The 12,362-nt window shown below is 59.9% G+C and overlaps 1 protein-coding gene across 4 annotated transcripts; it reads left to right on the plus strand.

Moving 5' to 3' along the window:
• The first annotated feature begins 295 nt into the window (after nucleotides 1-295).
• Nucleotides 296-12,252, plus strand: EVA1B (eva-1 homolog B). 4 transcript variants are annotated; one of them, XM_020800662.3, is made up of 3 exons: nucleotides 296-446; nucleotides 9,918-10,006; nucleotides 10,557-12,252. In XM_020800662.3, exons 2-3 carry the CDS (start codon nucleotides 9,940-9,942, stop codon nucleotides 10,991-10,993), a joined length of 504 nt encoding a protein of 167 aa, XP_020656321.3. In that variant the 5' UTR covers nucleotides 296-446; nucleotides 9,918-9,939; the 3' UTR covers nucleotides 10,994-12,252. The 4 variants fall into 4 exon arrangements, with proteins under 4 accessions (XP_020656321.3, XP_072835974.2, XP_072835972.2 ...); XM_072979873.2 differs by lacking the exon at nucleotides 296-446 and adding an exon at nucleotides 3,634-3,774; XM_072979871.2 differs by lacking the exon at nucleotides 296-446 and adding an exon at nucleotides 4,186-4,574.
• Nucleotides 12,253-12,362: the final 110 nt, after the last annotated feature.

Here is a 12,362-nt window from a genome sequence, read left to right on the forward strand (position 1 = left end):
GACGCCCCCCCCCTCCGTCCTTCCCTTCTTCTCCTTCCTGTGGGATCTGCATTCCGCCCTGCGGACGGACGGACGGACGGACGGAAGGACCGGGGGGGTGCGTGGCGCCCGGGGTCGTACCTATCCCGGCGTGGGTCGCCCAGCCCGACGTTTCCAGCCTTCCCTTTCAAGTTCTGCAGAGGTCCCGGCTGAGGAGTGGGGGGGTGGGGGTGGGGAGGGGGAGAGGGAGGGGAGGGGGATGAAGGGCCTGCCCCCCCCCGCACCCGCCAGGCCCCTCTCAGCCATTTCCTGTCGCTCAGCAACCTTAATGGGAACCAGAACGCCTTTCTGCCTCTCGCGCCCAGGCAGGCGAACCCGGTGGGAGCAGGAGCGCTCTTTGGCCACCTCGCTTCCCACGTGGGGGGGCCTTCACCACTGCCCCCCCCCAGGCTGCCCCGGAGGCCCAGGTGAGTCCCGTGGCAAGGGGGAGTAGGGGGGCGGGGGGGCTTTTCCCCACCACTCCCACCCCAGACCCATAAGCAGCCTTCAGAGGCTGAAAGAAGACCATCTCCTGGCTCCGGAGGACCCTTGGCTTGGCTGCGGGCGGGGAAGGGGCTTCTGCGCCAGCTTAGCCCTCCCGAGCTTTTGATTTGGTCACGGGCAGGGGCAAGAGTTCAAAGAGGGTCGTATTTTTGCCACGTGGTATGTTCACATGTACCTTTCTGGCCTGATCCTGGCCCTAGGCACCTCACCCTCGTTTTTGCAGCCTCTTTGTGCTGGCAAATCTGCAGGGGGGGATTTTTTTCCCCTTTCACCCCTGGAAGCCTCTTGGAGTGGCGGCTCTGCAATTCAAAGGGGTGCCGGGACCCCCCCCCCCTCCATCAGGCTGCAAAAAAAAAAAAAAAGGAAAAAGCAACCTGACCCAGCCTTCCGTCAACCGTCGATTTTAATTTTGCAAAGGACGCCTCATTTTTAGGGCAGGTGAATCCTGCAGGGGATGGAAAGGCAGCGCCCACCTCAGGAAGCCGCCTGCCTCTGTTTTCCAGGCATTGCCGTAAGTTCTGCGTCCTGCTAAAACCTGCAGTTCAAACCAAGGCCCAGCGACAGCGGCCAGCGGAAGAGTTGGCAATTCCGGGCCCAGTCGCTCTCTTGACGGCCCTCCCCCTCTTCACACACACACACACACACACACACGCCCCCCCCCCGCCACATACTTCCAGTCTCTTGACTTTGCTTTAATCATCAACCAGATGTTGCTGGCTCCGGAGGTCAGGAACAGGAGAGGAGATTTGGCGAGTGGGGAGGGAGCCAGCCAGTGTTGCCGGGAGATTATGGGAGCCCTGCGGTCATAGGAGGGGTGGGGGGCAGAGGGAGGGAGGAAGGGAGAGGGTCGAGGGGGCTGAGGGCCCAGAGGAAAATGGGGAGGGGGTGTCCCTTCTCAGCATCTTGGCAGAGCAGCCTGCCCTGTTTCTCCTAAGACCCAGCAGAGCCAGGAGAAAACACAGAAATGAACTTGGGGGGGGGGGGCGGAGGCTGAGACAATCCTCAGTTTGTATTCAGATATGCAGGTTGGCTGTGGAATGACCGTTCCCTCTTCACTGCCACCGCCCTGGATCTGGTAGCAGCTCTAAGCAGGTCACATACGCTGCCCAAGTCCTAAAAATGTCAAAACAATAATATTGTTCTGAAAATCTTCAGCCAGTTTGAATAAGTGCCCAGAACGTCCGTCTTCTCCTGCAAACCGGCTCCCGCTCTCCTGCTGTTGGGCCTTCACCATCCCTGTGTCTTCAATGCGCAGATGCTGCCCTGGGTCCCCCTCAGAGCCCACCCGGGCCGAAGCCCCTTTGGATGGCAAGGAAAGCCCACTTGCTCCTCAGGGGGGGGATCCCCACCCCCACCCCCACCGAGTGAAAGAGAGGCAGAGACCAAACGGAGGCACCAGGCCAGCTAATCCTCCCTGAAGTCCACACACACACACCAGCACACACACATCAGCGCTTTTCTACTGCTGGGCAGGGGTGTTAATGTGCCATCAGCTCATTTTCCCAGTGCCACCCCTCCCCCACAAGTAAATTTCCATGGCTAATTGGGGATTTGAAACCTAGGTCTCCTAATCTATCCACTACACCACGCGGGGTAAATAAAGCCAAAAATGTCCAGGTGAGACAGAGGTATTTTATTTGCATGGGAATAACAGGGGTCTGAGTTAATTCTGGCTGGCTGGCTTGTCGTTATTGACAGCCACATACAAAAATTCACATCACCAGAAGCTAGGCAGGTGGCGGCCCCGCTCTGAAGACCCTCCAAGTCCCCCCCCCTCCCACCACTGCCACCCGGCAAACCAGGGCAGAGTTTCCCTCCAGCCCCTCGCCTCAGTGCAGGGGCGTCTCTCTGCCGGCCTGGCCCAGCCCTTCTCTGCTGATGCATCACATTCCCAGCATTTCTGTCTTGTGGTCCTTCCTACCATCAGGATGTTTCTGGGGGAAACGGGAGGGGGGGCTTTCTGTGCCTCTTCTCCCCAGCTTCGGCCGGGTTGGGGAGAGTCCCCGGCTTTGGCTGCCAGAGTCAAAGGGGCTCCGAGGGAGAAGAAGCCCTGAGGTGCTGAAGGAAAGGTGGGTTGGCCATCTCTCACGAGGGCTATAGAAGAGGCACCCGGCCTTGATCTGTGGGGTTGGACTACTAGATGACCTCTGGGGTGCCCTCCTGCTCTGTGCTTCTAGAAAACTACCTTCCAGTTTAAACCTCCAGGGAGAGCGTCCCAAGTGTGGCTGTTATGGTTATGTGATGTCAAATCACCTCCCACTTACCGTGACTGACAAACCAGTGAGATAAAAAAAAATAATAAACACCCTAACCCTGAACAGCCCCACTTCGGGTCTTGCAAGGCTGAAGGCGGTGGCTTCCTGGATCAAATCCATCCATCCTATGTTTGGTCTTCCTCTTTTCCTGCTGCCCTCCCACTTCTCCCAGCATGACAGCCTTCTCTCCTGAGTATTCAAAAGTTTGGCAAACAAACAAACAGAAGCACCAATTTTTCAACAGGCTTTCCCCCCCCCCCCCTCCAGCAGGGTGCCAGCTTGTCCCACCCTCAGAGCAGAAGGAACCCAGTTGCCTTCCATGGAACTCACGACTTAGCCACACATTCCTTTCCTCCGGCTTGCGCTCTGCCTTGTGCCAGATTTGAGCCTGATTTGGGGAGAATGTGATCCGTATAGATGTATGATGAATTTAGGTTTCTTTCTTGGCTTGTCAGGCTGAAGAAGGCTGTGCCCATAGGGTGGGGGTGGGGTGGGGGTGGCGGCTGGGGAGGGGGAGGTGAAGTTGCACACACACACACACCCCGCAGCCTGGTGGTGGTTGCTTAGAGGCACTCCGGCAATGCCTCTGCTGTAAAAGTCTCACAGAAGCGCCCTGTTCACCGTCTGCCTGAACAGGGAGGCGGCCCTGGCTAGTATTTTGGTTTCTGTGAGACACAACTGGGGTTTTTGGAAACAGAATTTGAACTGGGTGGGCTTTCATCCAAACGAAGTTTGAAACACACACACACAGAGAGAGAGAGAGAGAGAGAGAGAGAGAGAGACTGGAGCCACAGATGTGTTTTCCAGAACTAAGACCAGGCAATTGCAGGGAAAAGCTAGTTTTCACAAAAACTCTCTTATGGGATGTGTCAACCAGCACGCCCACGCATGTGCCCCCCCACACACACACACGCCCTGCCACGGGAGGAGTCTTCGGCCACAGAGCTGCCTGAGCTACCCTGGATGCGCCCCCATGGCCCGGAGGGGCTTTTCCCAGGTGGGCTTCTGTTCGGGCCCCCCCTCGCCTGACCCCTCCCCCCCGCAGCCCCCAAAACCTCTTGGCCCCCTCCCGCGACGGCTGCCCCCCAGCAAGGCCGGAGGCGCGGCGCCTTCGCCTCCCGGCGGCTCTCCTCCCCTGGCCTCGGGCTGCCTGCCTGCGCGAAAGGCTGCTGCCTGCGAGGCCGCCTGGGGCCAACCCCGGGAAGTTAACAGGACCGCTTTCTTTTCCCGCTCCCCCTTCCCGGGGTGGGGGTGGGGGGGCAGCAGCAGCAGGGCGTCTCTCCAGCTCCAGCTGTGTCAGCCTCTGGAGCGACTGTTTCCGTTCCGCCCTCCTTCCAAGGGCCCAAAGCCAGGCCTTTCCTCCCCCCTTTCCACTCGGGGAGCAGAGCCGAGCAGAGCCTTTGCGCCCGCCCGCCGGCCCCGCCCGGCCCGGCCGGTCCCCTTCCCTCCCGGCCGCCCCGGACGAGCGGGAGCGCTTCTCTTCGGGCCCCGCTTCCCCTCTCCGCCCGCCCCGAGCCGGGGCTTCTTCGTGCGCCAGCGAGGGCGGAGGCAGCGCAGTCATCCTCCCCCGAGGGAGCCGGGCGGGCGGGATCCGACCTTCCGCTCCTGCTGCCGCGGCCGAAGCCCGCCTGTTGCTGCCGCGGCTGCGGCGGCCGCTTGGCGCCCGTTTCCCCGGCCGAGGGCGGCTCTCGGGAGCCCGGCGCCTCCGCCCGGGACCGAGGCGAAGCCTGGAGGATGGCAGCCTTGGGATCGCGCTGATCTGGAGGTCCCCGGTGAGCCCGACGCCCTCGCCACTTGGTGGGCTCCGAAACCCTCCCTCCCTCCCTCCCTTCCTTCCTTCCTTCCTTCGAAACCTTTTCCATGGATCTCCGATCCCTTCCTTCTCCCGGGCTCTCTTTAATTCTTCTTTCCTTCCTTCCTTCCTCTCCAGCGCCCAGCTGCGCCACCGCCTTTCGCTGCGCTACATCTGGGGGGGGGTGTCTGGAGGGAGGCGGGCAAGAGGAGCCTCCAAGCAGCCCTCTGGGTACCAGGCTCCCCAAAGGGAGTTTGCGACTGGCTTGTAGCCCCCTCCCCCCCGACCAGCCAAAGCCCCCCGGGGGGGGGGGCAAAGGTGCCTGGGCAGGGGAAGCAGCGTCGCCCGAGGGGCCTGGGCTTCTCCCGGCCCCGGATTCAGTCAACGGCCCGGCCCGCGAGGCTCCTTCTCCTCCATCGTCCCCGGGCCTGGTTAGGAGGTGACCTGGCCGGGTGGGATCCGGACAGCCGACTTAGGTGGGCGTTTGTGCACATGGGACCTTTTGCAGCCGCACTCAAGGGCAGAGGCACACTTGTTATAGGCTTGGTCGCAACCCCCCCCCCCGCCTCTCCCTGAGGTCAGAATGTCCACCGGAATGGTCACACCTTTTCTCGTGCAGGGGGGGGGGGGAGGAAGGCCGGGCTCGGTGGCTGCCTTTTCCATCCTCTCTGGAAAGGAAGTACCCCATCTGAAGAGGGTCACCCTAGTCCGGCTCTCCCGTCAAGGCTGGATCTCACCACAGAAGCGTGTCCCCCACCCGGGGGAGGGGGGGAAGGGAAATCCTCTTAGTCCCTAAAGGAACTTTCTCCCTTGATTGTGGGGCCAAACACACACACACACACCCAGTTTAAAAGCAAGGCCCTGAGAGGTTCGCTTCTCTGCCCCCTGCCTCTGGCTGGGCTTCTCCACCTCCCAGAGAGGCTGGGGCAACTCCCTCCGCCCTTGAAGGGAGGCCTCCCCCGCGTGAGAAGGGGGTGGGAGTGTGTGCGCGCCAGGTGGGGTCTCTTCTCCTTTGGGAAGGATGAAAGCTGCTGAGGGAGGCAGGGCTCAGGATATGCCCAAGCCTTCTCCAAGCACACAAGGCCTGTGCGAGAAATGCACTCTGTGCATGTTTCGGTTACTCTTGCCTTCCTAGCAAGCCTGTTGCAAAGGCTGCACCCTGAAAGCCCTCTCTGAGGCTGGGCTGGATCGGTGGCTTTGCTGTTCCTCCTATGTGCAGCTTGTTCTCTCCCTCCCTGCGTGTAAGCACACACATTCCTGCACCCTCCTGGATTCCCTGTTGCAACAGTCCAGCGGCCAGCCAATGTCCCCTGGGCTGTTAAGCTGGCACAGCAGAAACTTTTTAAACTGGCCCTTCTCTTCCCCCCTCCACACCCAAAAGTTGCCCTGGCCAGGATGGTTTCCAATAGGCAGGCTGACCTCCCCAGCCGTTTTCATGTGTTTGCTTTTGTGTGTGTGTGTGTGTGTGTGTGTGTGTGTGTGTGTGTGTGTGTGTGTGTGTGTGTGTGTGTGAGAGAGAGAGAGAGAGAGAGAGAGAGTGCACGCGCACGCATGCGTGTGCCTGTACTGGCGAATAAAGGCCTGGTGCTGCCAGGTCATCCGTGGCCATCCATCCCTCTGGGGCGCGTTGCTCCCTTGCAAATTCCTTTCCTCCCCACCCCCACCCCTGCTTCCTCTGATCATCATCCCCTTCTCTGCAGCCACCCACCAAAGCCCTCCAGGAAGTCCTGGGGGATGGAGGCTTGTTTCCAAATGATGGCTCCTCTTTTTTTTAACAGTGAAAAAGAAGGACCTGGGATCTGGGGGAGAAGGCCCAGCCCCTGTCATCCCTTTGCATTCTGATCAGCCGCTGAGGTGTGTGAATGGGAGCCCTCGGTGGGTCGCTTTTCTAGAAGGCCTCTCCTGCTCCCCCTCCCCCAGAAACGCTGCTTTCTGTTACGAAGGGTCTCTCCACGGAGGTGCGCCCAGGTGTGTGTGAGAGTCAGCCATGCCCAGTTCTTGTCTTCGGCAGAGGCGGTGACGCCCCCCCCCCTTGTTTGCTCTCCTAGGAAGGGTCAGGAGAAGGGAGCGGGAGGCTAGGCCCTCCAAGGAGCACAGGGGTGGGGGGGGGGATGTGCCTTGCATAAGCCTGATGAGCAACCCAAAAGACCAGCAGCAAGCATGTGCCCCCTCCACCCCTCCCCACAGAGCCATTGGGCCAGCGTCAGCAATGGGACCGGTTGCTCGGCCACGGGGGGGGGGGGACCACGGACAGCCCGTGCGTCTTTCACACTTCACCCCTGCCTTGCAGAAGCAGCCGCAGACACATTCCTCAGGTTTTGCTTTTCCTTCGGGGGCCCTTCCATTTCCGGCCAGGCTCTCTCCTCCTCTTTGCTCTCTGTTCTCCTGTGAAGCTTCGCAATTCCAGATGGGTGCAGAGGAGAGGCAGCCGGACAGCCAGCAAGAGAGGAGGGAGGCCGGGTCCGAGGGCGCTGGAGCCGAAGCAGCTCCTCCCGGCGGGACAGAAAACACGAGGAAGGACGCTCCCTCGAAGCTGGCCTGCAAACTCTCTGCTCCCCCTGCACACCCCGAACGACAAAGGGGTCTTGGGGCACCTTTGCAGCTCACTTACTCCTTATGGCATGAGAGGGTGGCTGTGGACCCACCATCACCAAATAGGAGGGGAGAAGGGGGTGCCGGCTGGCCTCACATGCTCACTTCTGTGCCCCCAGGCAAAACTAGAAAAGGCTTTTGGAGTTGCAGCCTGGAGAATTACACGGGGGGGGGGGGGGACTGCAGCCGGGTCCGTGCTGGGGGGCTTTTGCCGCTTCTGGCTGGTGACCTCCAAGTCTTTGACCTCCATCCTTTGTGTGTGTGTGTGTGTGTGTGTGTGTGTGTGTGTGTGTGTGTGTGTGTGTGTGTGTGTGTGTGTGTGTGTGTGTGTGTGTGTGTGTGTGTGTGTGTGTGTGTTTTAATGTATCTTTCACTCTGATTTGGACAGGACCCCCCCCTTCAAGCAGAGGACGCTGGTCTGCCTGTGGCCAGGCCTTCAAAAGGAGGACTTCGGTCTCCAGAGGAGGACCGCTGGCCACCCTATAGGCATGAGCTGCCCTCGTGTGTCCACTCCCCTTCCCCAGACGTAGCAGCTTTTCCAGCGAAGGAAGCTGCCCCTGGTCCGAAAGTGCCTAGTTCTCGTCCTGTTGGGAAACTCCCCGAGCGGAGTCACCCCCTCCGGCAGGCGCAGAAACCTCCCCTGTCCAGCCGGCAGCCGGGTTCCTGGCCCCACCTGGAGCCCCCACTTCCTCCAGCCGCACGGCTGGGAGTTGCGGTTAGCAGGGAGAGAAAGGCCCTCTTGTGCTGGACCCAGGGCCGACGTGGGCGTTTGGAGGTCCCAGGACTCAGTGCTGACGCTGAGCCTCCAGGGAAGCTGGAAAAGGCCCGTCGGTCCCTGTTGGCTGGCCAACCTTTGGCCAATGCCTTCTTTGCCCACCTCACAAACGCCCCCACGGTGCTGATGGGGCTCCAGGGACGGGAGCAAGTTGTGTCCTAAGGGAGTGACCATTAAGGCCATACCGAGCACAAGGCCTGAGCCTGTGTGAAACCTGCTTTTTTCCCCTCTGAGATGCTGCTGGACCCCCAGCTAGCCAGACCCGGGACACCCCCCCCTCCCTGCCTGCCTGCCTGCCTGCCTGCAAGGCCCTTTTGGGTCATCCGCCTCCTCTGTCATCCGTGGGCCTGCCATAAATAGACGTTGTGGGGACGGGTGGGGAGGGGCAGAGGAAAAGGAAGTGTCCGCTCTCGAATGGGCAGCCGGATGGCTTTCCTCTGCTCAGGATGAATCCCTCCCCGAAGGTGGCAGGAAATGAGCAGCAGGAAAAAAACGGTCCCCTCTCTCCATTCCCGGGATGATCCGCAGGCAGTGCCTGAAAGAAGGTGGGGATCCGTGGCTTGACAGGGGCAACATCCAGGAGGAAGGAGGTCAGGCCTCAGCCCAGGAAAACCCGGGCGGGAATCGCCCTTTTGCCTCTGGCTTTTCCCCCCCGGCTCCCCCTTTCTCTCAGTTCTGCAGGCTGGCTGAGAAGACCAACAGGCAACCCGGGGGGGGGGGGTTGAAGGGTTTCGTAAGCGTGGGGTGGGGATGGGGCGAGCCTAGAGAACGCAGAAAGGGGTGGCAGCTGCTGCTTTCTCGGCCTCTGACCTGGTGCCGGCTGTGGAGTGTGCTTGTGCTTTTCTGCCTTTTGCCTACGCCTGCCGAGAGGGCAGTCAGAGGTGGGGGTGGGGGGGTGGGGGGGAGAGTCACAAGGTTTGCCCGGCTTGATTTGGCCGCCTGTCCAGGCGTCCTAAGACGAGCCCTGAGGGTCTGGGAAGGAACAGCCCATTTTTGCCGGGTGCCAGAGTGAAATTATTTGGGGCCTCCCACCGAGGCAGGAACACTCCTTTGAATGCTTGCTTTCCAGCATTTCAATTCCATTTGTGAAAACAAAGGGGGAGTTTGGTTTGGGTCCATCTCTCCAGCGCTGCTCTTTAAGTGACTGCTCAAATGTATTTACCCCTTTGAGGAGAGCTCTGGGTTCAAAACTGGACACAGCCAAGGAGTGTTATTTCCACTAAAGGTCTCCAGTTCTATTTACTATAGTATCTGAGTGTGGAAATGGCCGGGGGGGGGGAGGAGGAGGAGGAGGAGGAGGAGGCAAACCGGCTGACTGGAGGAGGGCCGGGCTTCCCTTCTTGAAGGGGAAGGATGCTCTGCTGCTTTTCCCCCCGTTTGGAGAACTCGCCTGCTAACAAATCAGCCGGGCAGCCTTCGAGGTTTGCAGGAGTTGCTTTGATCTTGCCAGCGAGAGAGCAAAAGAGTAGCTCAGGTGACGTGTAATCTCAACTCAGGAAACTGTCATTGGTCCCAGAACTGAGCTCACAAGTTGCAGAAGATGACAACTGTGTTATTAACCTTATTATTCATAGCATTAATTGCCTGGTCCTGGCAATTATATATAATAGTTGGCTAATGTTAACTGTCTATAGACAAATACGTAACAGTCAGAGCTTCAGTGATTGCGCTGAGATCAGAGCTTTGGTGAAAATGAAAGCAGCCTTTTGACTGGATACAGAAGGTGGCTGAGAAATCCAGGTTGCTAAAATAAACACAAGCGTGTGCCAAGATGTCCCGTCCCGGTTTATGCCATTAGTTAGTTGCAACAGAAGGGAAGGATTTTAAAGGGAGATCTCAGCAGAAGGCAGCCGAATCAGGATACGGTCAGAAAGTCTAATAAGGAACAAAGTCCAGCTAGATGTACTAAGATGGACAAAGGCAGCTGCCTCTTTGAACATTCCCCGGTGGTGCTGATGATGGCAACTCCTTCATCTCCTAGGGATAACAGGACGGGAGTCGCTATGGAGACGCACGAGCAGGAGATGGAGCTCCTGAGCAACAGCATCGCAGCCTATGCACACATCCGGGGTGAGTAAACATAGGCAGGGAGGAGCGGAGCTAGAAAGCCCGCTCGGTGGAAGGGGCTGTTTCACCGCCTGGCACCACAGGGAGGTTTTGGAGGGGGGGCAGAGGAGCATAAGATGACCCCCTTTAGGCAGTCAAAATTGAAACTTGGCATCCGCACTCGACCCAAAACCATCCCGTTGGCTCCATCCTGCTTTTAAAAAGCGAACGCAGCCTCCTAGGGTGGCCTTGAGGTCTCCAAAGCCAGAAGTTCCAGACCGAGGGAGTCACTGGCCGGGGTAGGGGTGTTGCTGTGGGAAAGTCTTCTGGGGCGAAGGTGCAATAGAAGGCAGTATTGATCATGAATCTGCAGTGGCCGCCTCCCAAGGCCTTTTCAAATAACAAAAAAAAGTACTATGCCACAGGATGCTATTGCAACCATTTCAGTCTCTTCAGAGAATCCCTTTAAAAGGGAAAGGGAAAGCAAAACTCGTCTCTGCCTCCTTCATGCTGTTGGTTGAACTCCAGCTCCCGAACCCCTTTTTCTGACCTTCTCCCTGCCGTCCTTGCCTAGACCACCCGGAGAGCTTTGGGCTCTACTTTGTGCTGGGCGTCTGCTTCGGGCTGGTGCTGACCCTGTGCCTGCTGGTCATCCACATCTCGTGGCAGCCTCGGACCATCCGCCACAGACCTCGCAAGAGGCCACGGGACTTGAGTGAGGAAGAGGAAGACGACGAAGAGGAGGAAGAGGAGGAGGACGAGGAGGAGGAAGACACCGTGGACCCAAGCGCGTCGGAGCCCCCCCTGGCCTTGACCGAGCTGTCGCCTCTGGAGCCCCACAGCACCCCCGACGGGACGCTCACGGTCAACGTCTTTGCCTCGGCCGAGGAGCTGGAGCGCGCCCAGCGGCTGGAGGAGCGCGAGCGGATCCTGCGGGAGATCTGGCGCAACGGGCAGCCGGACATCCTGGGGACGGGGACGGGCACCCTCAGCAGAGTCCACTATTATTGACCAGCCCGCTTCCCTGCCCGCCAGGCAGGACAGGCAGCTGTCGGGACCGGTGGGTCTTGGTGCCCGCTGGGCAGCAGCGCCTAAGACCCTTCGCAGGACCTGCCTCACACCAATTCCGGGGCAGCTGTTTTATTAGAGGGGGGAGTGAGGAGATGAGAGAAGAGGCCGACCAAAGGGCCACTGAAAATGGCTGTACACAACCAGCCACGAGGCCCCCCTCCCAGAGACTCGCACTCGGCTCAATTTTTGGAAGAGACAGGGAGCGCGAGGGGCGTCCTCTCCTCTCCTCCTGACGTGATTCTCGGATGCCATGGTTGTCCCCGGGCGGAGGAGAGAGGGAGCCCATGCCTGCCCTTGGCCATGGGTAGGAACAATGGCCACGATCCACCACCACCACCACCACAGGGTTCAGGGAGCTCTGGTGCCTGTTGGCGACTCCTGAGGAGCCGTCAGGGGCCAGAGAGGCCCCAGGTCCAGCAGAACTGTCCATGGGGGCGGGAGTGACGGAAGAAAAGGGACCGTCCCCAGGTTTAGAGAGGCAGCTGGGAAGAGCCCTTGGCCCGGCGCTGCTTCGGCCAGAAGCCCGTCCCTCCCTGGTGCTCGGGGTTGGTGTGGGGGGGGGAGATGATGTGGCCCTCCCTTCCATGTCTACTCAGGTGCCTCTAAAAGGGCCAGGGGGAGCAGACCCACTGCCTTTGTGCAGGGCCCCATAGCAGCAAGCTGCAGGTGCTTCTTCTCCTCCCCTGCCAGGAGGGGGGGGGGCCTTCTCATAGACCCAGCAGCCCTCTGGGAAGCGAGGATCCGTCCCGCTCTTCTCCAGGCCTTCCCCTCAGCCACCCCTCTCTGTCCAGAAGCCCTCCGCTGGTCTTCCCCCTTGCCCTTCCCAAGGCCAGGGTGGGCCTCTTTGGGTGCAGGATGATACCCGCCCCGCAGCGTAGCTGCTCACGGGGACCAGCCTTCCCTCTGGTGCTCCTCGTCTTGCCTCCTGCCAAGACATTTTGTGGGTTTGGCCATGGCGGGTGATTTGGGGGGGGGGCAGTCAACGCGGCCAGGCCTTGACCAGGAAGAGGGGCTCGGAGGGCGGAAGATGCTGGTGCTCTCACAGGCATCTCTCCCCCCTTCCCACCACAAACCCCGCGGTACCCCTTTTTGCTTTGTGGCCTCGTTGCCTCCAGGAGGCCCGTAGTTTGTAACGGGCAGATAGAAGCCGTTGTGTAGAACCGTGCCTTATCTTTTATAAAGCGGATCCCCTTCCCGTCTCCTCCTGCGCTTGCCTGTGCTTCGGAGCAGCCCTTCCAGCTGAGGTGCTTCGGTGACGTTTTCCTCCAGGGGGGCCTCCATGCCCAGGGAGGTTGGGAGGGAGGAGGAG

Source organism: Pogona vitticeps, chromosome 9 (assembly GCF_051106095.1).
Source record: "Pogona vitticeps strain Pit_001003342236 chromosome 9, PviZW2.1, whole genome shotgun sequence".
NCBI lineage: Eukaryota > Metazoa > Chordata > Lepidosauria > Squamata > Agamidae > Pogona > Pogona vitticeps.

Bases quoted from the DNA above. Each gene is read 5' to 3' on its own strand.
- EVA1B (XM_020800662.3), top strand. From the start codon at position 9,940: ATGGAGACGCACGAGCAGGAGATGGAGCTCCTGAGCAACAGCATCGCA. The intron at 10,007-10,556 runs GTGAGTAAACAT...GTCCTTGCCTAG, and splicing joins AGCCTATGCACACATCCGGG to ACCACCCGGAGAGCTTTGGG.